At 40.4% G+C, this 24,740-nt stretch overlaps 2 protein-coding genes across 2 annotated transcripts in view; one reads left to right on the top strand and one right to left on the bottom strand.

Annotated features, from left to right (window-relative positions):
- Window positions 1-3,064: 3,064 nt before the first annotated feature.
- On the bottom strand, window positions 3,065-18,872 carry minpp1b (multiple inositol-polyphosphate phosphatase 1b). Its single transcript, XM_088634819.1, has 5 exons — window positions 18,149-18,872; window positions 17,159-17,350; window positions 15,218-15,315; window positions 14,212-14,345; window positions 3,065-3,993 (listed from the first exon to the last, which is right to left on the bottom strand). Exons 1-5 carry the CDS (start codon window positions 18,771-18,773, stop codon window positions 3,615-3,617), a joined length of 1,428 nt encoding a protein of 475 aa, XP_088490945.1. The 5' UTR covers window positions 18,774-18,872; the 3' UTR covers window positions 3,065-3,614.
- Window positions 18,873-24,319: 5,447 nt separating this feature from the next.
- sgms1b (sphingomyelin synthase 1b) overlaps window positions 24,320-24,740 on the top strand; it is a 68,991-nt gene continuing 68,570 nt past the window's right edge. The window contains exon 1 of the mRNA XM_088634824.1: window positions 24,320-24,553. The gene's annotated coding sequence lies outside the window, so the exon portion shown is untranslated. The remainder of the gene's footprint in view (window positions 24,554-24,740) is intronic.

The raw sequence follows: 24,740 nt of genomic DNA on the forward strand, positions 1-24,740 counted from the left end.
TTACCTTCCACCTCAAATTCCATTACCCTCTTTGTTACTTCCTCAACGTCCCTCCTCATGATATGTCCATACCACCGTAACCTCGCCTCTCGCATCTTCTCAACCACATCCACCACCCTACATCGTCTACGGATCTTATCCTTCATTGAAATCTGCAGAATCCATCTCAACATCCTCATTTCAGTTCTTCTCAGCAAGTTCTCTTCCCTCTTTCCAACTGCCAAGCATTCAGCTCCATATAGTAGTACAGGTCTAATCACAGTCTTGTACATTTTGCACTTTAACTTTCTAGGAATTTTCCTGTCACAGATTATTCCAGTTATTTCAATGTGTTCTAGTAAGATGAATTAAAAATGGTGCTTTTTGGGCAATTTCATCAGTGTTATGCTTGGTGTTAAAAGATTCAGCTCATGTTCAGAAAAGTCTTATACCAACTGTGAAATATTGTGGGGTGGAGGGGTCTGTTATGCTTTGAGGGGCGGGTTGCATCTATTGGTCCTGGAGACCTTGTCAAGGGAACTCATAAACTCCAGCATGTACCAGGACATTCTGGCTAGCTACCTGGTGCTTTTTGCCAAGAAACTCAAACTTGGCTGGAAATGGACATTCCAACATGACAATGATCCAGGGAATACATCCAAATTGACAAAGCAATGGATAACTGCATACAAACGTTCTAATCTGGCAATGTCAATCCAATTGAACATTTGTGATTCTAACTCAAGATGGCATTAAAACCAAAGGAAACTAAAGGGACTGAAGGAAAGAGGAGTTATTCTACACAGAGGAATGTTCATAAATATCCTCTCTGTAGTGCCAAAACCTCATAGCACACTACAGGAGGCATCTATTCAGTGTAATCCTTACCACAGGAGGATTAATAGCATAACTATAGGGGGTGAATAAATGTGACCCTTGTTTTTTTTCTGGTCTTTATTTCTGTCAAAAATGATTTTGAGATGTGCAAAGCCATTACGATTACTGTATAACATTTTAGAATCTGTAAAGAAAATAATAAAGTGTAAATCATTCTGTTATGTGATGTTTATTGCTCCTATTCCATCAGGAGTATGAATTTATCTGGGGGGCTCTGTAGGTCTGTGCAAAGTATGTTCACTGTTCACTCAGAAGCAAATTTCTCACACACCCACCCATAAATGTAGCAATAGGGGAAAAGACACATTCCTGCCAGTATGTTTGCAGTATTAGAATTCTAGACAAATTTTCATAAAACACATCTGTTTTGACTTAATGGTCTTCCAAGCCCTAGAGAGAAACTATTTTTCATAAATGAAAAGTCAGATGAGCTCATGGTATCCTTACTAAGACACACTGGTCCTAATTTCATAATAATTTACACTACCAACAATTATTTAAAAAATCTTTAAGCAAAAAGAATAAAAACAACTAAAGGCAAGTTGTATACTCTGTAACCTTACAAAAGCTGCTGTACTTTTATTCAACCTTCAGCATATGTAACTGGATTAAAGCAGTAATCACAATGTCTACTGGTTTCTATTTATTTTTTGGCCAGACAAATTGCTTTTTTTCCTACAAAGTTATTGGGCTTTTGAAACGAGCACAATAAAATACCAAAGGAATCAATAAATAATCACAACAAAATATAAGTTACTAGCATTTTGAGGAAAAAAGCACCTTACACTTACACATTACCTGGCAATGCAGTAAATCATACAATCATTGTCTTCAAAAATATAGAAATGTACTTACCAGTAAAAATATCATTTTAACAATGAGTATACCTTGCTATATTTTTAAGTTCTGAAAATACCCAATCAGTGTAGGTAGAAAGATGAAATGTGACTATTTTTGAAAACACTTATGTACACAGAAAGCTTTTTCAAACACTGCTGTGGCATACAGAATTGTATTACTACTGTCCTACATATACAAGCACTACATTTGTATGTATGGAATGCTTTCTTGATCTGTGGTTCAGTATCTCTTCTTTTCCAATGAAGATACAGCACAACAGCAACTACCGTGAATAAATTGGTCTAGTTTTCTAAAGAACTGTTTAATGTAATAAATTGTGCCGTTGGAATTGTTCCTACACCAAATCAAACTGAAACTTTGTAGCATAAGAAAAAAAGACTTTATTATATAAAGTGCTATTTGTAAATCATGTATTAAAATATCAGTAATGTGAGTGCTGTGTGTTTTAGATCTGATTCTAAAAACACAAGGCCTTCAGGAATTTTCTGCCAAAATGTGAAATCACTCAACTAGAAAAGAAATAATCAAACTTTAAAGATACCGTAAGGATACTTACCCTTCATTAAAACTCCTATAATTTCCGAGGTAGTCAATAAAATTAGTCTATAAGTTATCATATTAGAGACCAAACCTTGTTTTACTCATGATTTGTGAGTTGGACAGGATGCCTACTTTAATAATGTAATTGCTGGAATGGTGCAGGAGTAAAGATCTGAAGTGAAACCGATTCCAAATAAACTGGAACTCAGCTGTAACAAGCAAGAATGGCAAATGGCTTTTATCCAAGCACTGTACTTCATAGCAAACCCACCTTGGACTGCACAAGGCACTGTTCTTGTTTAGTGTGGGAAATAGGATCTACAGCACATGTTCCCCGTACTGGACCTGAAAGACCACATGCCTGCTGGTTTTGTTCCAGTCATGCTCCCAGTTACACAATTTAACCCTTAATGACTTAATAATGGTATTCATTTCAACGTTTCACTGGTTCATCTCTTAAGAACATTGTAGGTTGCCTTGTAACTATCTCATTTCTTAAGTAAAATAAAATCCAAATATTGTTGTAGAAAAACATAAATATTTCAATCATGCAACTTGTTAGTTAAAATAAGGATTTGCTCTGGTAATAAAGCTCACCTGGAATGAACGACCATGCATATGGGCCTGCCTCCAGGACCAGTATGAGGAACCCCTGCTCTCCTGCTTACCACACCACACTATAACACTGCTTTGATCAGTCCAAGGTGGGCTTGCTGTTAAATATGTGCTAGGATAAAAGCTATCTGCTGCACTGAGTTGTATAAGCGGAGTTCAAGTTTATCTAGAATCAGTTTCGCTTCTGATGTTTACTTTCTCCTGCATCATTACAGAAAACACAGTACAAAAGTATGATCTATGCAGTATTGAAACAGAAGGCAGATACCCCTTGGCAGAATTCAGTCAAGTGTACAACTGTACAAAAAACGAATAATATGTAGGCAGCCAACAAAAAAATATCCCTTACGGTACACTTATCTGTCAGTCAACAAGTACAGATTAGGTAAAAATGGAAAATTTTAGGGCAAACCCTCCCTAAAGGCTGTTATAGTATTCAAACTAAAGCACTGAAGCTAGTTAGGGAACTGATATTCTTCACAATCAGTCTAGTGGTGTACAGAAAAAGAAGGTCTTATTGAGACTGCTTCCACGCAACAAACCCATGCCTCAGTACTGATCCCTTCAGTATGGAAATGGTGCTAAAAACTAATGCCAGATATTCCGTCTGTTTCTAGGGGCCCCCGAGATGGCAGCTACTAAGAAACACCCAGGGTAACAGGGAGCAGACAACGCCGCAGGCACAGCCCCCCTCGCCCCTCTGAGCTTCTGGCCTGGGGTGCTCAGAGCTCCGCATTGCTCAAATTGTGGTTGGGCAGCTCACACTCCCGCCTGGCGTCGCAGCCCTCCAGCAGCTCTCCGTAGAGGTCCCGGAGGCTCTGATACTCCGGGGCGGGGTCGCTGGAGCGAGGGAAGGGCAGCGGTTTTTCGTTCAGCAGGAGCTGCACCCTGTGGCTGTCCCGGCAGCGGTGCAGCACGAACACCAGGTTGGAGGCGTAGGGCACGATCTGGCTGCTGCGGAAGGTGCGGTTCTGCTGCTGGGCGAAGTTGTCGGAGGTCAGGGGAACCTCGTCCTTGAAGAAGCCCATGAGGGAAAGGAGGGGAAGGAGGGTCTCTGCGTGGCCCACCTGTATGGTCACCGGCTTTTCGACAGTGGCAAACCTGAGAGGCAAACACAAGGATGGACTGAATCCTCCTTTCTGCGATGGGGCTTAAATAAATAATATAAATTAAATAAATGTATAAATAATACATAAACTGGGACTATTTTTTTCTGCTTTACTTAGAAAAAAAACAATGAATGATCGCTCTGTTTTTAAGCCATCGTAATAATAAGCTATTGAGCCACCAAATGTTGTTATAATTTCTGAGGTTTCCGAGGAACTGGGTGAAACCTTAACCCCCAAACTTTGCTTACTCTATTATGTAACAAATGGCATAAATTATAACATACTTACACATTTTACAAAATGTTAAATGACACAGCAGTGTAACTTCCTCCTAAATCAACATACTTTAGATTTGCACAACAGGATTTTCACCACAGAGCTTTTGCTCAATATTGTCTCCAGTTTCTCAAGGATGGAAACAATTGAAACAAATGGGGTGTCAATAATCTTCTTGATAGTACATGTGTTTATAAGATATCCTAAGCTTTTTTTGACAGTTGAAATGTTTTTTTCCTCTTGCTTTTTACTATTCACTGCGGGTATTAACCTGTTAGTTCCCTTGTAGGTTGCACTACCCACTTGATAATCAATGCTCATTTCTCTTAAATACAACTCTTTAACATGTCACAGTCCATACATACAATAATGTCACACAATTCTCATAGAAGTGATCAACTGGACGTTTCAGAATGATAGGAATATATAGTGTATCACCACATACTGGGTGGCACAGTGACACAGTGGTTAGCATTGCAGCCTCGCAGCAGAGCCTAGAGCCCTGGGTTCAATTCTGGGCCTGTGGTTCTGTCTGTGTGGAGTTTGTGTGTTCTCCCATTGGGACGTATGGGTTTTCTCCCACAGTCCAAAAACATACCGGTAGGTTAACTGCCTTCTGGGAAAACTAACCCTTGTGTTAGCGTGTTTGTCTGTGTGTCTATCTGCCCTGGACTGGTGTCCCGTACAGAGTGTACTCTGCCTTGTGTACATTGTTTGCTGGGATAGGCTCCGGTTCCCCTGAAACCCTGAATTGGAGGAAGTGATTAGAAAGTGAATGGATAGATTAGCACATACTTCATTGCACACCTTGTGCATCTGAAGACATCTAGCAGCTGTTTAAAACGTTACCCAAGGAAGGCGGTCCCTAATATAAAAATGTCTCCAAAGGTTAAACTATATATTCTGTTCCAGTATTTATTTTACATTATGGTGTTTATTTCTTCATCTGTGGATCAGAAAGATGATAAGAAAGCTGTGAAGTTTAATGGCAAACGCAATAATGATAGCGAGTTTGAAAAGTAAATGTCTTGTCAAACACAGAGCCACACCTAAATTGAGATAGTGTCAACAATGGTGATTTATCTGACCAGGGAAGGAGTGGACCTCTGAGAAGTATATGGTTTTAAAAAGCTCCTCATCCTGCTATTAAGGAAGTCATTCTATAATATGGAGTCTGTTTGCTCAACGTGCATATAATTTACTCGTAAGAACAGACAAACCAAAAAACAAAAGCCCAGTCAGTCACACTTCTGTGTCTTCCCATTTTTACTGACAGAATTTATAATATGTAATAGCAATCTTGCTAGATAATGATATCAGAAAATATTAATTCTTGAGTATCTGTCTCTAGGCTAAATGCAAGTACATTCCAAATCAACATGGAAATATTTAATACAGTGACATACTTTACAGGTGCCAGTGAACTGCGTGTAACACATGACTCTGTTATTGTGATTTTCTCATGTGGAAACCCATTTAAATCATATCCGTACCAAAGTCAATTCTGTTTATCATTGCACTGCACTATTAGAGCACAACCGCCAATTTAGCAATTCATTGCTAAATAAGGTTTTGTAATAAAATCACAAAATTGGATCTTAAATCATGATCAACACAACATCAGAGAATGATTCTGAGCCCTCTGCAGTGTTATTCGAGCAGCACTATCGCCTCCCGTTCTCATTCCCGTCTGTTGAGTTCCTGTTACAGTACTTTGTGGGTTTAAATCAGAACTGTTTCCTTTTTAAGAACATATTGTCTGCAAACAACAGGAAGCCATCTACTGTAGCTTGTTTAGTTTTCAGTAGCTAAGTGATCTGAGAATCTCATCCCGCCATTTCTCAAGAAAAGGGAACCGGCTTCCAAGGCTCAATGGTCCAGTACGCCCACAGCCCTTAGTCGTGCCCTTGTCTTTGCTGGGCATTTTGCTTCTTTTTACTTGCTTTTGCCCTGTTTGTATGGGATGAGCACATGAGACTGCATTTAGAGGAAAAGACTTAAAAAGAAAAGGCCATTTTCTAGGTGCAACACAGGGATTTAATGGTCAGCAAGTTCCATAACCAAGAATATAGCCATTTTAAAAGGTGATTACTTTGTTAAAAAAAAGGCAAAAAGGCACCTTTATATTGGAGCAAACATATATCTCCAGATTTTAAAACAGGTGTTTTTTTTCTTCTATGAGAACAGTTTAGCAAGTCAGCATTACATTTCACATAAAAATCATGAGATGCGGAATTGTGAGGGAAAGGTAAAATTCTGATTGCTTTTCCAAGGTGCAATCACCCTGTGATTCAAGCGAAAGAGGACTGTTTACTTAACATTTGTTAAATAAAACATTTGTCTGACAGTGCCAGGGTGGGGGGAACCTGTGGTTCCAGCCTTGATTTTACCTGTTTGAATGGTTTATTTTGTCTGGGGTTTTTGTGCTTCGGAACAGAAACTCTTGGTTCTATTGGCTGTGGCACACAGGGGACTTGGATGCCTTTGATCTCTTAATAGGTACATCTCAGGAAAAGTGATACAAACACAGCAGTAAGGTACAGAACTAGTGCCCTTTAATTACAGAGTGAGGAAAAAACAACAACAAAGGCCTAAGCTCCACACTGACCTACAAAATGTTTGAGTCCCTCCCGATATACATGGGATAGTGCTTCTGAAGGTTCTGAGAGATATTCCATTGCTTGTATACTGCTTTTCTTATTAAACTAAATCACAGACCTTTGCTGTACGTATTTGGTAAGCAATATAAATGACCAACTACAAATGCTTATCACCCCTGGTAGCCACTTGGACAAGTCACAGCTTACAAGAAGTTAGCTGTGTTCTATTAGTCTCTTGCCTTGACCTGATCACAATCTGAACTCCACACTCCAGGAATGGATGGCACAAGGTAATTTCGAGATCTTGTTAACCCCTGACTGAACCTCTGCATGTCTCAGGGACCATGTCACGACCACAGGTCCACTGCCCTTGCACCCTGGACAAGAACACTAGACCTTTACTTACAATAAGAACTGCAGTGTGTCGGATCAAGATTATGTTGCCTCCTTCGTTTTTGATTGACACACAATTCAACTTTGCAGTTAGTGATCAGATCTGTTGTTTTGTCTATTTCTCCATCTAGAGAACACCACTGACCTGTCAATCTCATCGCTCACTTTCATAATAAAGACTGGAATCCCAGTAGCTGTGGTGCCACTGTAGCGTGGTGTGAATTACATCTCTGGGCAGTGCAGCCTTTTTTTTACACTGCGTTCACTGTTAAAACATATACATGGCAAGTCTGATTTCTATTTAGAAATGGCTTATGTCTTTAACAGAGCTTTACAATTTCTCATAAGGACTTTACTGGAAAATGGTGAAACATCCTGTCTTTGCACCTAATCATTTCCAGTACTGTTGCAAAATGTTTCTGATGGTAACTGAGATTGATTTAAGTTGAATAATACGGTGAATTTCAGTGAATGCTGAACAGAGAAATTCTTGTTATTACAAAAGATCTTTACAAGTTTTGCATATTATTGTTTATGTGTTTTTTGGCCTACTAGGAAAACTCTAAAAGGTGCAACAGCCTAGTGCTATTCCTAATTACATTACAATCCTATGTAGTACCTTTAATACAAAATAGTGGCAAAAAAATGACCCAAACATATTGCTCATTTAAAAAACAAATTAACACAACTGAGAACTTTTTTTATAAGCACCTGATTTAGTAAAGCCAATTGCATATTGTTCTCATCTTGGCTTCCCAGTACAAGCATTGCGACTGAACCCCAGTGCACATACAGTATAAAAGACCTTATAGAATAGGTGTCTTGTTTCCACCGAGCAATCTGTGATGGATTGCTTTGTGGGAGTACAGATCAGAGACCCAGTAAACTATTGTGTGTGTGGGTATACAGAGAAAAGAAAGGCATGAGGATATCTGACACAAAATGTGTACTTATACTATAAAACCAGGAGGCATGGACGCATGCTGGTCGGAATTGCTTGTATGTTTTCCTGTGTTTGCATTCCCATAGTCCAAAGACATACTGGTTGGATAATTGTCTTCCGGGCAAATTAGCCTTTGTGTGAGTCTGTTCATTCCTGTGTGTGTCTGCCCTGCAATTGACTAGCGACCTGTCCAGGGTGAATCCTGCCTTGTGCCTGTTGCTTGCCGGGATCAGCTCCAGCTCCCCTCCAGCCCTACATTGGAAGAAGTGGTAAGAACATGGGTGGAGGGCTTGATATTAAAACTAGAAAGAAAATAAGAGCAAATATAATACTCAACTTTGAGCATGAAAGAGTTGTTAAACTTGTCCAAGAACGGTTTTTCCTTGCCCCAGTCCCTTTCATTAGATTTCCAGTACACAAGCAAATGATTCCTGTATTTGTCTTTCAAAGCTGGGGGCTTAAGGGAGTGTTAACCGAGCAGAGGCTTTGCCACATGCTGTCTCCCGAGGCACTTGGACAAAGTGCCTGTCTCTTTGTGATTTAAACAGTTGAGCTGCTCTTTTGCATTTCGAAGCAAGTTCGGTCACGATTGTATTGACCTATACGCTTCTCTTCTGTGCGTGACAGGTGTCGTATCAAGTTCAGTGTTCCTTGGAAATCTGTATCCCCCTTCCGAAATGCGCACGCCCCCTTATCTCAGGGATGTGGGATTTTTTTCACCTTGCACATATAAAATGATTTAGATGTAACACATAAGGACAAATGATGCACATAGCCTTTGTGTGCTTTCTTTCTGGTTTCCTTATCTTGTGTAAAGATATCTTGAGCTTTAAGCCAATAAAAACACACACAAACAACATGCGCATTTTTAACTGTATACTGATAAGCAAAGACACAAACATACACAAGAAGCTGCCTGTATTAAGTATCCAGGAAAGTTTTGTGGAGCGTGTACACTTTATGGAGGGGGATACAGATTTCTGGGGATACTGAATTGGATACTACACCCCTCAACTCCTGAGCAGCTTTTGCTAATTTGATGCAGATTCCCTATTTGTTTTTACATTTTGGAGGCTAAAGTGCTTTCTAAAATTGACAACCCAGTCTCTGATGGCTCCAAAATGTCCTGTTGAGAAGTTTCAGCAAGCCGAGAGTTTCTGCATTGTGAACATTCAAAGAAACAGCGATTGTTTGTCTCCAAATGGTAAAACGACGGCTCCAAAAGTTTCCTAGACTAAGCAAAGGTGTTCTCAAGTATTCCACGCAGAATCAGTGCAGGATAGCTAGCGTGTTGAAGACGCCGAAGACCGTGTGTTTCGGGTTTTCTTTTGTAGTCAGATTAGCTTTCCCTCACTCTCCTAGCCAGCTCCATTTTGTTTGTTATTTTCTTTTCTTTGGCACCACTCTAGTTACTTACCCTTATCACGCTTCCTAGTCCCTCACCAAAACCCACCTGCTTCCAAAAGAATTATCCTAAATGTTACACCCCTATACCCCTAGATACTTGGGGTCGTAACATTATTGGGGGCTCGTCCGGGATATCAAATTCCCGTCCTAAGGTTTTTTTTTTGTGTTGCAGAATTTTGGTGTTGGTACTTTTGTGCATTTTAGGACTGGTACAGGATTTTGATTTGTGGATTGTGTTTTGGTAAGGTACTGTAGTTATGGCTACTTTTGATTTGCGAAAGTTTGTGGAGGAACCTTCCTTTCAGCAGCTGGATAGGTGTAGGAAGGACGAATTGTTCCAAATTGCAGATCCTTCCGGATTCAGGTTTCGACGCAAGCTCTTAAAAGGGACATCAAGAGAGCTGTGATGGATAGGTTGGTGGAGTTAGAGGTCATTGCATTAGTGAAGAAGGTTGTAGAAGAACAGGACGAGGTGCAGGGGGTGGCTGAAGACTTAGCGGAGGCTGAGGTCAAGGCCACCTTGCCTCCCTTTGAACCGTTCTCTCCAGTCTCCACTGGGTCAAAAAGCGATACTCGTCTGAAAGTTCGTTTGGCCCGCTTGCACATGAAGGCGCAGGAAAAAGCCCAAGTACGCCAGGCAGAATTTGAATTGCGCCTTGCAATTCGTAAGATGGAGATCGAGGCGGAGAAAGAGGTTAAGCTCCGTCAGCTTGAATTAGAAGCAAAAAGGAATGCTCCTGCTGCGCAGCTGACCCCCTTCGAGGCCTCTAGTGTGTCTCCTTTGCAAGATCCACTCTCTTCCACCTTTGATGTAAGTAAGCACATTGCTTTAGTTCCTCTGTTTAGGGAGACGGAAGTTGATTCGTACTTTGGTGCATTCGAGCGAATTGCCACATCACTCCATTGGCCTAAGGAGGTTTGGTCACTGCTTTTGCAGTGTAGATTAGTGGGCAAAGCTCAGGAAGTTTGTTCTACACTTTCTTTAGAAGTAAGTTTGAATTACAATACTGTGAAAGCTGCTATCTTACGGGCTTACGAATTAGTTCCTGAGGCTTATAGACAACGCTTCCGAAATCATCGTCAAGTGTCAGACCAGACATTTGTTGAATTTGCTAGAGAGAAGGGCACTCTCTTTGATAAATGGGTTGTAGCAAGTAAAGTGAGTGACTTTAACTCACTGCGTGAGTTAATGCTCGTAGAAGAATTTAAGAACTGTTTGCCTGAACGCATTGTTGTGTATTTGAATGAGCAAAAAGTAGCTACTTTAGCGCAAGCCACTGTTTTGTCAGATGAGTTCGTGCTCACGCACAGGAATGTTTTCACATCTGCGTGTGTGGAGAAGACTCTGTCTACTCCAAGTTCCCAGTTTCAGTTTTCCCCAGTAAAAACTAGTTCTTCACATCCTAAAGAGGAGCGTGAATGTTTTTATTGTCACAGGAGGGGTCATATAATTGCAGATTGTTTGGCCCTAAAACGTAAGCAGCAGCAGCAGAAAACTAAGAGTGTAGGGCTTAGCAATGCTGTTTCCCATGTTCCTGTTCCTTCGATTATTGAAAATACTCCTGACCCTTCTTATGAACCATTTCTTATGAAGGGATTTGTTTCACTAACAGGTAAACCAAAAGATCAGAAACCAATTCAAATATTAAGAGATACAGGTACAGCCCAGTAGCTTTCCCTCACTGTCCTAGCCAGCTCCATTTTGTTTGTTATTTTCTTTCCTTTGGCACCACTCTAGTTCCTTACCCTTGTTATCACGCTTCCTAGTCCCTCACCAAAACCCACCTGCTTCCAAAAGAATTATCCTAAATGTTACACCCCTTTTCCCCTAGACACTTGGGGTCGTAACAGTATCTGTTAATTATCTACTTTCTTCTATAACAGAATAAAGCTGTGGAGCATTTACAAATAATAACTAGCAATTGCTACATGGTATAGTTACAATTTAAAAAAATCCTTTTTCACCTTTTCACTACAAATTAGCTTTAACAAGGTCAATTGTAAATTTAGTATTAAAGTTGGTCAGAACTCTGGTCAGGGATGACACAAATGTACTCTACTATGACCATTTGATTGGAGTCTTCTGCATCAGTGCTACCTTCTGTGAAGTCTACTCATGCTAATTTGTGCAAAAAATACCCTTCAGTAATCTTACATTTACATATTGTGCTTTCAATAACTCAGAATACCATTGCACAGATGTTTTTCATAGTAGTTCAGGTGGGAAGCCGAGTCAGCATGCTTAGGCTGCAAAGGAACAAGTAATAGGTTTATTCCATTCTAAAAAGAGAAGAAAGAAAACAATGTTTCGGCTGTGGAGCCTTCTTCAGGTGTAAGCCGAAGCAGAAGCCATCGAAGCTGATGTTTTTTTATGTTAACCCTTGCTGAGGTTTCAGAACTACAACAGCAAAACATCCATCCAAGTTCGAAGTAGTACTACTGCTGCAGCACAGTAAGTAGTTTTGAGTCTGCCTGGGACGCACGCCTGAGCAACAAGTAACTTTTTCACATGTTTAAACTTTGCCATCTGTGTATCTTAGCAAGCTGATTTTTTATGTATTTTCAAACACAGTCTATGAACTAGTGTGCGTGTATATACTGTACCAAGTATTTTAATTAGGACAGGATGTTTTCATTACCAATCTTGCCAGCTTCCTTTGTATTTTCAAAGTCAAACAGGATTAGAAGTGTGTGTGTGTGTGTGTGTGTGTGTGTGTGTGGCCTTGTGGTTTATTGCCTTTGTACCAACAGGATTACATGGGATGCATATGTTTTCTTTCTGAAAAAGTAGGTTTTTTATCTACTGTCTTAGGATGTTTGGTTTTAAGTTGTGTTTTCCTCTTAATTATTTTGCTCAGCGTTACCTTGTTTTTAAGGTTTCCTCATGAACGAGCAATGTGATCAAGCTTGTCCAGTATTTTCCTACACCCTACAGTCAGACAGCTCCCATGAATTCTTGCTTCTTCTCTTTTGATAACAGGATGCAGGTCATTGTCACACACTGTACATGGATTTTCAGGTGGTGCTGCAAGACTGAGGTGCTTAACATGAAAATTAAAACACACCCATTGTAAATACCTAACATCATATTTACAGACAGTTACTGTATATTTGATCCTGTCCTCTCCTGCAATTGCCTACACTCCTGCTTCCAACAGAAAACCTCAAATTGAACTCTTGCGCTGCCTGAATGGCACAGAACCTCTGACCTCTGGCCCATCACTGCCTCTGCAGGTCTCTCCCTATGAAGCACACAAATGTGATGTGATTTTATTTTGTAGTGTGTTCATCATAAATTATTTAAATTAAAATAGTCACATTATTAAACAGCTATTCAAATACACACCTTAACAGCTTTTCATCTAATGTACAGCTTTATACATGCTTACAGATTTGTTTGGTGATAGTCACCAAAGTGAGATACTCACACCTTCTGGAATGAAAGATCTGCCAACTTTCCTGCATGAATCATTCATCTATGCATATTCATACATCTGCACTATCACTGTCCCAGTTGAAATAAGAATATTTATCGTTGTCCTGTAAACCTGCACCACCTTCACTTCTCACACTTCCAACACTACGAGCTGAAGCTTTTTTGGAATGACAGCATAATCTCCCACAGGAGTGAAAAGACTTGGGCCTCCTTCTTCCACCAGTATATGTATGTGAGCTGATGTGTGACAGCATGATAAAAAAAGAATTGGAGACTCAAAATTTTGAAAAAAAGAAGCTTCTCTGCTTTTATAGGTGTCTTGATTGGCTTTTTCATGTGTCGCCATTGCTATGTATGATTGGACAAAAAAAGAAAGGAGTCAAGCACATCCTGTGTATCTTCAAGAGTAACTATCCCCACATGTCCCAGATCGCATGCCTCAGTCCTCTGGCTCTAGACTCCTCAGCCTTCCAAGAACTTCACATCGGACGTTAGGGGACCGACCTTTCTCAGCAGTAGCCCCCCCACCCCTTAAAATACTCTTTCTGACCATATTAAAAATGACCCCTCTGCTGCCATTTTTAAATCTCACCTCAAAATGTGCTTGTTTTCAATGCCCTTCAATTCATCATCCATTTCTTTCTTTTAATTCCCCATTTATGTATGGGATGCATATTTATTTTTTGTTTACTGTGCTTCTTTATATGTATAATGTATGTAATGTGCCTTGAGAATGCTCTGGATTGAAGGGCTCTTACTTACATGTATAGTATATAAAATTGATAGACTGATTACATAATTTGCCCACAGCAGTCATTGCAGGAAGGCTGGCAGAGAAAGAGCTACTTAAGTTAGACATTTTATGAAAAAGTTTTGTGGCATGTTAGCAATGATTGGCAATTGGCAATGACGTTCTGCAAGCACCTTGTACAAAACAAAAAGTGTTATTTTCAAGAGCCAGCAGCTTTAGAAATTCAAAGAAAAGTCCCACTTCTTCTACACATTGTAAATTACTGTGAATCTTATTCTGGATCTTGTAAATACTGGATATGCTGAAAATGCTAAGGTTGCTTAATTTTTTGCACCAGTGTGTTTCATTGAAAATGCATCCATTCATAATTGAAAATCTTTTTAGTTGAACTCTTTCTTACTCACTTTTTGCTGTCCTCCGCAGCTTTGTCTAGGCGTTCGAAGAGGTCATGAAAGAGGGGGCAGCTGGATTTTCGGTTTATTTCATGACCATAGGTCCTCTTCCAGTACTGTTTGAGATCATTTCCATACTCCAGAACCTGCCGTGAGCAACACAGACATGAATATGCTACTAACACTTGTGTTAAATTGTTATTTTTTGTTTTGATCAGCTGCATTCTTTCAAAATAGAAAGCAAAGCATTTTTACCAAACACAAGTAAAGATAAAAACAGTTTCTAATCAATTTTTTACTAGCTCTAACAAAAAAGCTTTTAAACTAAGTATAACGATATCACTTGTTTCAGAATACCATACTCTACACAATTCATTCATGGCCTTAGTGAATGATACAGTACCCACAAGTTGATTTAGAAAGACCTCAGTCTACAAATAAATGTGCTTGAGCTTCTTGACAGATGCCTCCTGTTTTTGGCTATAATATTTTGGTAAATGTGAGATTCTGTCTGCCCTCAATTCTCACTGGGACAGCAGGGTATTCATCACAGAAAGTATGAAATTCTTTTTCTTTTTTTCTAATTCCATTGGTTATACTATCCAAAAACTGTGATTCACTTAAGATGATGATGTGGTCCCCATTGAGTTAGCTGCTACTTGGCAAACCGATTCTGTAGGTGCAATGGAATTCTGATGTCCATATCAGATTCATTAGGTCTAGCCTGAATGGGAGTCCTGTAGACTCTGTATCTTGATGATGCCATGCTTCGGAGTTGTTGTGCTTGAGAAAGTTTGCCTCCCAAACTACCTTCCAACTTTCAACTTCCCTCTTTCTTACATCTTATGTTTCCTATGAACTGCTTACGTAAAATCCAGACGGCAACATTTTCATTGTGCAGTTGCATATTTTATAGAGTACCATACGTTTAACTGTTCCAAGCTACAGCTGCTATCTTGTCTGTCTGGTCCTGAATGCTCTTTTGTATCTGCAAAGTTCCAAGTGTATATTTCAGTACCTTAGCATCTTCTTCATCAAAAAGATTGCACCATGGAGAGTTGACGGTCTTGATGGCAAACTCATAGGAACACAAGTAAAATGCTGCTTCAATTAAATCTGCACAGAGAAATGTGAAGATATTGTTAAGAAGTGTCTTTAAGAATCTAGATACAATGGTAAACACCTGGCTCCTGTCAACATTTCCAGATTAAAAAAGTAAGGGAAGGTTTGCCGAGATGAAGAGGTGCCAGATTCAGTGATCAAAGCAATCAGAACATTTACCTTGGTTTACCTTAATTAATTAAGTTCTGGGTATATGACTAAGTGTCAGTTAACAGTCCAGGAACAAGGCAGAAAGCAGGCAGAAAGAAAGGAGAGAAAAAGATGAAGGGAGGAAAAGACAGAAGGACACAGGAGAGGAAGGCAGAAGGTGAGAGCTCTTTGTCCAGGTCATTCAGAAAGACCAGACTGTTATTAAGTATTTGTATCTCGTTTAGAGAGCTTGCCAGTATGTTGTAAGGATCCCTGGTTTCCTGTGTAAAGAATCCCTCGGTTAAAAACGGCCTCTTGTGGTTAGTGGGTGCATTTTTAGAATAGGGAGATAAGTTCCCATTTATGTTTAGCATCCAGGATTGCATAAAGAGAGATTTAACTGCAGGTCATATTCTTTTTAATTTTGAAGGTAGTTTTCTCTTCTTTCGGTCTTTGTAGGCATTATATAAAAGCTGCAAACTTGGCAGCTATCTGTTTATTTGAGGTGATTAGGTAGTAGCCTTCTGAAACGCCTTATTTGTAAAGTTGTACATTGTGTAACTTGTGTATGTTTGTTATGTGCTGTTTAGTGTGTGTATTATCATTGGTAATAAATATTTGTTTAGTGTACATGAATTATTACTCTTTTCACCAAAGCTGTGTCAGAAAACAAAGAACTCATGTGCCTCTAATTATACCAACTGCTCAGGTAAATTCTTGGCAAAATCATTTACAAGTCAGGTGTTATGATTATTTACTTTATTTCTTGATTAATCTGCTCAGTCATTTTATGCACCATTTTGTTATGCCCTTTTTATAACAATATAATTACACATCAAGTCAATTTGCTGCAGTACTTAAAAGTTCAATTTGGATCACACATGAAATTCACCTTCAATTTCTTTTAAAAGAAAAAGTATAAAAACTATGCAATGTTTGAATCTGATCAGAACCACAAATTCAACATACATTTAAAATGTATTGAAAGAAAAATGAAATTGCACATTGTTCCTGTATATTGTATTGACCTGTAGCTCTTAAATTAAATTTAATGTTGTTCGTGTAAAGTAACTGTCAGAAAGAATCACTTCATTTCGTGTGTATTGATCCTGAGTATGCTGCATTGCAGACAGACTGGACTTCAGCAATTCCATTCCCCTGCAAATGCAAATCATCTGTTCCTCCTAATCTTTAAATATCAAAGTGATCTTCAACACATAGGTCAAATGAGCAATTAAGGATAAATTGAGCAATTCATTTATTGGAAAGTTCAAAGTTGTGAAAACCACAGCCTTGCCCAAGTTTTACACCAACTATAATGTGTTGTTAAAACATTTAGGTAATACCACCATCTAGTGGAGATAAAATATAATGTTAATTTTTAGTAGTGAGCTTTGGCACAACCACAACTACACAACTCTAGTCACTGGGCTCCAGCAGTGAGCTAACTGAAATTGTGCCTATGATTATAAAACAAATTAAACACTTTTCAAAGATCTTCAGCTTTTGGTAATATAAAGTGATCTGTGCAACCTGTTGGATACTGACCATGCAGCACTACAGACGGGCACTTCTGCTCAGAGGTTTCTGTCATTTTTCTTTGCACCATTAAATGAAAGAATCGATTCATTAAAACTAGATATGCCTATTTCTAAAACTCTTAAGCTTCTTAATATGATTAATTAGTGGGTGTAGTGCGGACTTTTACCTGGAGTTAGGTCACTGTATGCAGTATGCAGCCGACTGGCTACCTTTTCAAGAACTGTCTTCATTTCTGCCTTGGTTTTGAACAGATCCACCTCCTTCAGGGCTGTCTTATTCTCCTCCACATCGACAACAAACCTCCGGCAATGCTCGAAGAATCGCATCAGGTTATCGTTTCTTTGAAGATGCTTCTCAACTGCAAGAAAAACATGAATCAATGTACAAAACATTAAGAGGAAACAATCACATAATCACCCCACTCAGCATTTAGTAATGATGTCCATACCACGTCAAACGTGGCTATATCAAAGGTCAATAAACTAAAAGTATGAATACATAATGCTATAAAATAAATAAAAGACAGGATGGCAGCCTTTATCATAAAAATAATTCTGACGTTATTTACACTAATATTTTCAAGCTCTTTCTCCTCTGCTTTATTCATTAACTTAGAGGTGAAACTAGCAAATGGACGACCACTATTCAGAGGTGCAGTTAGAGAAACTTGAACACTAGGACTCGATTTCTTTTTGCTTTCCAGTATGAAATGACAAATCTTTCAATTTCATCACATTTACTTTTGGCTAAAGATGTAAGGAGACTTTATCGATAAGAGCAGGGAGTTATCCCAGTGTCCAGGCCAAATTCCACCCCCCTCAGCCTTTACCGTGGCCTCCATTGTCCCCATGTGTGATTGGCTTGCACTTGCCCTACCATGGACTGGCGTCCTGTCCAGGGTGTACCCTGCCTTGCGCTCGTTGCTTGCCGGGTAGGCTCCGGCTTCCCGCGACACCGTATGGTATAAAGCAGTTTGCCAAATGACATGACATGACATGACATATAAGTAGACCTGCAGGGCACTGCGTTAAATGAGAGAACGCCCGGAAACAAAGTAGCAAAAGAAAAAAACACTGCTTACTACACAGATCTCCGCGGTCACTCGAAGATGATCTAAACGTGAAATTAAAATCACTCTGGTAGTAAGTTTGCATACCGTCCAAAGGCTCCTTCAGCTCCCAGTGGTGCATCACCAGTCCATGGATGAACGCCTTGGCGCTGTCCTCGCACCTCGGCTTGGTGCTGGTGATGAATTGCATCCGATCCTGACGGAAATTATCCGCCGTGAAGAGGGAGGGGAAGGTTTTTGCCAGCCTAACTGCCAGGTTTCTGTGGTCCTCTCTGCCCTTCTCGGCTATGTTCCCGTCGATGTCATCGGTGTAATCCATCTTCCACCTGTTTTTGATCTCGTCCAGCCAGCCCTCGCCCAGGTCCTGCGCCTTCTCCAGCACCACCTTGTGTAGCTGGTGCAGCTTTTTGATGTTCTTCGCCGTTGGGTACCTGGTACCGTGACGAATGACGGCGGTAAGGTGGACTGGGACGCAATCGTTGTAAGGGAGCTTTAAGAGAGATTCGTTGACAGCAAGCGCATCGTCTATGAGGTGAGGATTCACCTCTTCATACCTGCTTTTAGTACCGAAATATTCAGCAATGGCTGGTGTATCTCCAGCACGATGGTTCGCTTTTGCACCTCGCATGACGTTGCCGGCGGAACAAAACGGGGCAACGGCAAAACCAAAAGCCACGAGCACCAAGCTCCGTTTACAAGCTATCGACATCATCTTTGCCGGCGAATACACGATAAAATGCTGTACTAAGAAAACCAGCCGCCTGCCTGGCACTTCCTGTTTGTATCCGAGTTTCCAGAAGTAATCGGCCAACAGAAGTTTTTCCCTGGGTTCGCTACTGTACATCATGTAGTTTTCAACCCTTATGTCTCCCTTTGCATGAAACCCATTTCAATATAGACAACAAATTTAACATGATACATCTCAGGATGATCTTATTATATAATACTGCTATGACCTGTGTGGTGTTAAAAGAAGAACTGCAGATCAACTAATCCCTTATAAGATTCAGTTTCTTTTTCACTGATTCCCTAACTTTTACACGCTACTACACTGGGAATTGAAAGATAACCTTTGTTTCTTCACACCCCCTGAACAATGTTTGAAGGTCCCAAGCCCTGAACAGACAGAGACCCACGTCAAGGATGAGCTATGCGATACAGGCATTGCAGGTTCGAGTCAGGCCGTGACAGGGAATCTCCATGCAACAAGACGTGGCTGATTGAGGGAAGGGTGGGATTAGTCGCCTCACAGTGCCTTCCTGCGGCTTTCCTGCTGGAAACTGCATTTGCTTTTGCAGGTCTGTTGCTCCGCTTCTCTAATCAGCACTGAACCTCCTAAACTGGACTGTGCTGCCTTTGAGGTAACATAAGGGCAAAGCAGGACAAAGGTGGGTGCGGCAGAGGAGTCTATATAGATCAGTATATATAGCCAGCAGCCATATCACCCTGCAACTCACAACTGGCAACCCACTGAAGCTAAGCAGGTGTGAGCCTGGTCAGTACCTGGATGAGAGACCTCCTGGGAAAAACTAAGGTTGATGCTGGAAGAGGTGTTAGTGGGGCCAGCAGGGGGCGCTCACCCTGCGGTCCATGTGGGTCCTATACCGTAAAAAAAACAAACAAACAGGTGCCGTCCTTTGGATGAGACGTAAAACCGAGGTCCTGACTCTCTGTGGTCATTAAAAATCCCAGGGCGTCACTCAAAAAGAGTAGGGGTGTAACCCCGGCGACCTGGCCAAATTTCCCATCGGCCCTTACCAATCATGGCCTCCTAATAATCCCCCTCTATGAATTGGTTTCATTACTCTGCTCTCCTCCCCACTGATAGCTGATGTGTGGTGAGCGTTCTGGCGCACTATGGCTGCAGTCCCATCATCCAGGTGAATGCTGCACATTGGTGGTGGTGGAGGTGGAGGGGAGTCCCCTTTACTTGTAAAGCACTTTGAGTGGAGTCTCCAGAAAAGCGCTATATAAGTGTAAGCAACTATTATTATTAATTATTATCAGTGGTTCTCAACCGGGGGTACACGTACCTGCAAGGGAAGAAGGGAAGCAAGTGTTCTGGACTGTGCAAATGGAGGCTCGTCGAACTCTGGAGCCAGCACAGATGTCTGTTCGATGTTTCGTGTTTGTTTTTTGTTTATTTTCGTGCGGTGCTCCTCCTCTTATTCCGGTGCGCTCCACGTTGATTGGCTGCGAAAATGAGGCGACCTCGGGGTACTTTCGTAGCGCAATACAAGATTTGGAACCGTGATGAAAAGTCATGAGGGAATCGTGGAATTAGTTACCCCCTGCCGATTCCTAGTCGTATAATTTGACACTCTCTAGGACAGAAAAGGCAGCGAGATTCAACAACTGCAGTTCATTAAATTTGAACAAAAAGTGTGATGTCAGCTTTAGGGCGACACTGGCCATTCAATGCAAATACAGCCCTGTCCCATGCCCATTTTTTACACTCGGCCATATAAACTTCTAGGTGGGGAGCTGCGTCAGCATGCGCAGGCTGCAAAGGAAAAAGTAATAGGTTTATTCCATGCTGAAAAGAGAAGAAAGGAAACGTTTCTGCTGTGGAGCCTTCTTCGGGTGTAAGCGTTTCAGCATGGAATAAACTATGACTTGTTCCTCCACATAAAATTTCTACTTTTTCACGTATTTGTATTATTAGGTCTTCCTAATAGAAACACCATTAGTTCAGAAAAGGGTAACTATGTCCTTTTGTGTTTTGAATAAATAATTGAGTTGTAAAAGTTTTCTCATCACTTGATTTTTATCATGTTCTGGGTGATAAACTCTGGAACAACAACCATGCCTTCAGTTACCAATTCACTCTTAAAGCTAAAATAACATGCAGGCTAGGTTAATTGGCTCTAAATTATTCCTACAGTATGTGTGTGCGGTGCAATTTTACTCTCCCTGCTCCCAGTACCTGGATACCAGCAGCGTTTTCATACTACATTCATCGTTATGAACAACACCGAGACTATTGTCAGTCGGCCACGTCCTGAATATCATTTTTGTAGCGCAGGCAGACGCAGCCCTGCGTAACTGCGCGTTCCTCCATGAACGCCTTAAAGCAAGAATCCCTCGTTAGTGCACTCGTGTGTTGTCTCTACAGAACACAAAGGCTTTTGACAAAAGTTGTGGACGCGTTCTTGTGGCGCAGATTCCTGCAGATCTGCAAAATGTTGCAGTTTAGTAGGGTGACTATATTTCGGTTTTCAAAAAAAGTGGGGAGGGGAATAATCGACACTCGGCACATGCCTCCAAAGTAATGAATCTTTCTTACCTCTTCTAATAAAAAAAATCAATTTAAACTCTCTAGTTTTTATTACACTTCTTAGTAAACTTAGTAAACAGTTGCAGGGTTGCTATTTCTCTTCCATAATGGCAAACAAGGAAAAAACTAAAATATAGCCCTATTCTTAAAGTTTTTCCATTTTAACAACAAAAGTCTTAACATCTTAGGGAAAATGAAGACATCATAACTTGTCCTCATTGTTTGCAAAAATGAACAATTTTAACGAAACAATATCATGAAACAAGTCAAACATTGTTATTTCTCATGGCCATAAAAATAGCCACACACACAAAAACCCTTTTCAAGCTACGCTGCGTGTAAGTTCAAAACATCTACCGGTAATACATGGAATGACCGAAAATATGTAGGCCTATGTTTGTTTACACAGTCTGAGTAACGAGCAAAGGAAAATCCCGGACAATTTTTGGAATTTTAGAAATCCCGGTCGGACCGATATTTCAGGTCTCAAATAGAGGACATGTCCGGGATAAAGAGGACGTCTGGTCACCCTAAATTTACTGTTCTCCGGGAAGTGTGTGGGGTGATGCTCTGATGTCCCGCCGCATTTCCATTATAGATCCTAGCAGATGCCCAACGCAAAAAAAAAAAAACCTACAGCAACCGTGACAGAGAAGTGTGATGCAGAAGGCAAAAGCGACCCGAGACTTTATTTATTCTAGTAATCGTACGTTTTTTACCCATGCACAGAGGCATTTAAAACACTTGAATCGACTTCGGCCAAATGCAACAGCAGCGCTCTTTGTTTACGCCAGACGCAGAACGTTTTAGACGAAATTGCGTGACGCAGGCAAAAGCCCTCTCCTCCTGCTAAGGCAATAATTAACTACTAGCTACCTAAGGGGCTAGAAGGGTCACCTGTCTTGTGTTCGTAATCCCTGAGCTGGGAGAGAGCAAACATAGCCTTTGTTCCCTTATGTCATTAAAAATGACAGATCGGTACAGGCACAGTATTAAGACCCAACATAACGTTGCTTGTGTCTTCGGCAAGCAACATTCCGACAAAAGCATCTGGCACAATTTTAATCACACTGCTGAGGCACCCATCTACTGCACCGTACTCTTAAATAGAAAAGTAAAGCGGAGTATCCCCATAGGGAAGTTTTACATGTTCTTTTTTAGACGAGAACGATGCCTGTTGCTGGACCACAGAGGGAGCTCTTCAAAGAAAAAAAAGTTATTAACATCTTTTTCTGACAGATAACAATGTGTTTTAACTCCTGAGTTTTATTATCTCTAGTAGGGTGGGAGGCTAGAGATAGATAACGACCGGGAAATAAATATAAAAACAAGAACATTCTTGAAACATTGTGGGGTTTATTTTTTAAAAGTAAGAAATCCGTTACAGATTCTAGGTTACATTCCACTGCAGCGAATGGACACAATTGTCAATGGCCTCTAACTATTCATGATCAGCAAACAAACGCTTAACAGAGGCTATAAAAGCTTAGCCCTTGTCTGTGCATGAAGTGCAAGATTTTTTAAGCCGTTAGGGATGTTTTATCTCCCACTTAATCCCCCTTCTTTCTAACTCACTTGCTGTTTTCATGAAATCTGAAACTATCTAAAATACAGTCAATTTCTTCAGGTTGACTATAGTGCCTATATTTACATACAAACCTATTTTCTGCATTTTACACAGTATTTGATCAATCTAAATATACCTACAAGCTATCTCTGTGCCTTGCACACATACCTTCCCGAAACATACTGTACCTGCCACTAGACAGCTTTAAGACGGTACAGGTAGTTTTAATGTCTACACATGGAAATCCCTTGTCAGATATCAATGAACTGATTGCCAGAAAAAGCTTTAATGGAATTCTAATAGCTCTTTTCTGGAGAGTTGGATGTCTCCGTCAAAGCTTTTAGGCATGAATTAGGTTTCATTCAAATCAAATTTCTTAGAACAGGGCATTGATCATCAGGAAAGAAAGTCAACAAATTGCATTTTCCTTTAGAAAATGATAGAAATAGCTGACAATTGGGAGTCAAGGGAGAAAACGTAGAGTGCAGCACAGTAGTGGAGTGATGTCAACTTGTGAAGTTATTATTTCAACGAAAACTAATAATAAAGAAACGTCATGTCAGGCTGCATGAACCACAGTATAGATCTTTGTCCTTCTCTTTTCTCTCATGTCTTATTTCGACACTCTTTAATAAGGCTGACAACTGCAGACTTTGCAGGACAGACGAGAGTATCAATAATGAAATATAAAGCTTGGACGTTTGTAACTTGCTTGTGATACAAATGCAGATGCTCTTTTATTGAAACTGGTAGGCATGTTTTTACAGACAAGGGCTAAGCTGTTATAGTCTCTGTTAAGCATTTGTTTGCTGATCATGAATAGAGTTAAAGGGCATTGTTAATTGTTTGCACTCACAGTAACCCAGAATCTGTAATGAACTCAGAGCTAAAAGCAAGACTTTCATCTTTGAGAAAGTTGTTTTTTTCCCCCCGCAGAGAATAAACATTTCTGCTTAAAAACGTTTAATACGTTTATACAGCAGCAATTTGTGGCTTATTTTAAGGCTCTTCAACTTCCTCTGATCAGTTCTCTTGATTCTCAATATGAAAAATATTGGCATGACATTTAAAATAATGTGGATCCGATGAGTGCACAGAAATAAGACGAAACTAAATGTTTTTACATGTTCAATGCACGCCTAATACATTATTTCTGGGCACAAAACTAAATGTGAGCGATGCATTCCATTTTTTATTCATATTAGTGCTATTTAGTAACAGACAACTTCAGTTCTTCAAAGCGATTAGCTAGTGCGATAATGATAATGGGTTTAACCTAGTGCAAAGACGCAACAAGACTGCCACTCAGCAGATAACATGAAATCATTCTGTTACGTATCCTTGGAAAGCCGGAGCCAGACCCTCCTGAGTCTGCGTGCACCACGCTGTGGATTATGGGGCAAGAAGGGGACCCCCCTTCCATGCAGAACAGAAAATCGCTCAGATGTACCCGCCCACTATACCCGTAGAAGTCAATGACGTTAATATATATGTAAAGAATTTGCTGTGAAAATAATCACGGGCGTAGGAATAAACTACAACTGATTGAACATCCAGTTTACGCGAGGAGGACAGTAGCGGAAAAACCTTCCAGATGCTGCCTGTGGTATTTTGACATGTTGCTGGTGCTGCTGAAGTGGACCTCGCGGTGAGTGAAGGCTTGTTCAGGAAACTATATTATTTTTGGTTGTAACATAAGCCCCGCAACGCTGTAGCAATGGCCTTGACGCGTGTTTACGTTAGAGGAAGTGTGAGTAGGGACATTACCCTTGTTATTTTAAAGGAAACACGAACAAAATACCTATCAGATTATGCTGTTTTTTTTCTAGTGTCGT

The sequence above is a fragment of the Lepisosteus platostomus genome, chromosome 6 (assembly GCF_059453375.1).
Source record: "Lepisosteus platostomus isolate fLepPlt1 chromosome 6, fLepPlt1.hap1, whole genome shotgun sequence".
NCBI lineage: Eukaryota > Metazoa > Chordata > Actinopteri > Semionotiformes > Lepisosteidae > Lepisosteus > Lepisosteus platostomus.

What these genes read in the sequence shown, in the direction of transcription:
- minpp1b (XM_088634819.1), bottom strand. Translation starts at nt 18,773, where the DNA reads ATGATGTCGATAGCTTGTAAACGGAGCTTGGTGCTCGTGGCTTTTGGT. An exon ending in ATACAGTGACCTAACTCCAG is followed by an intron (nt 15,316 to 17,158) that starts GTAAAAGTCCGC and finishes TTCTCTGTGCAG; the next exon opens with ATTTAATTGAAGCAGCATTT. An exon ending in TTGATGAAGAAGATGCTAAG is followed by an intron (nt 14,346 to 15,217) that starts GTACTGAAATAT and finishes TGCTCACGGCAG; the next exon opens with GTTCTGGAGTATGGAAATGA.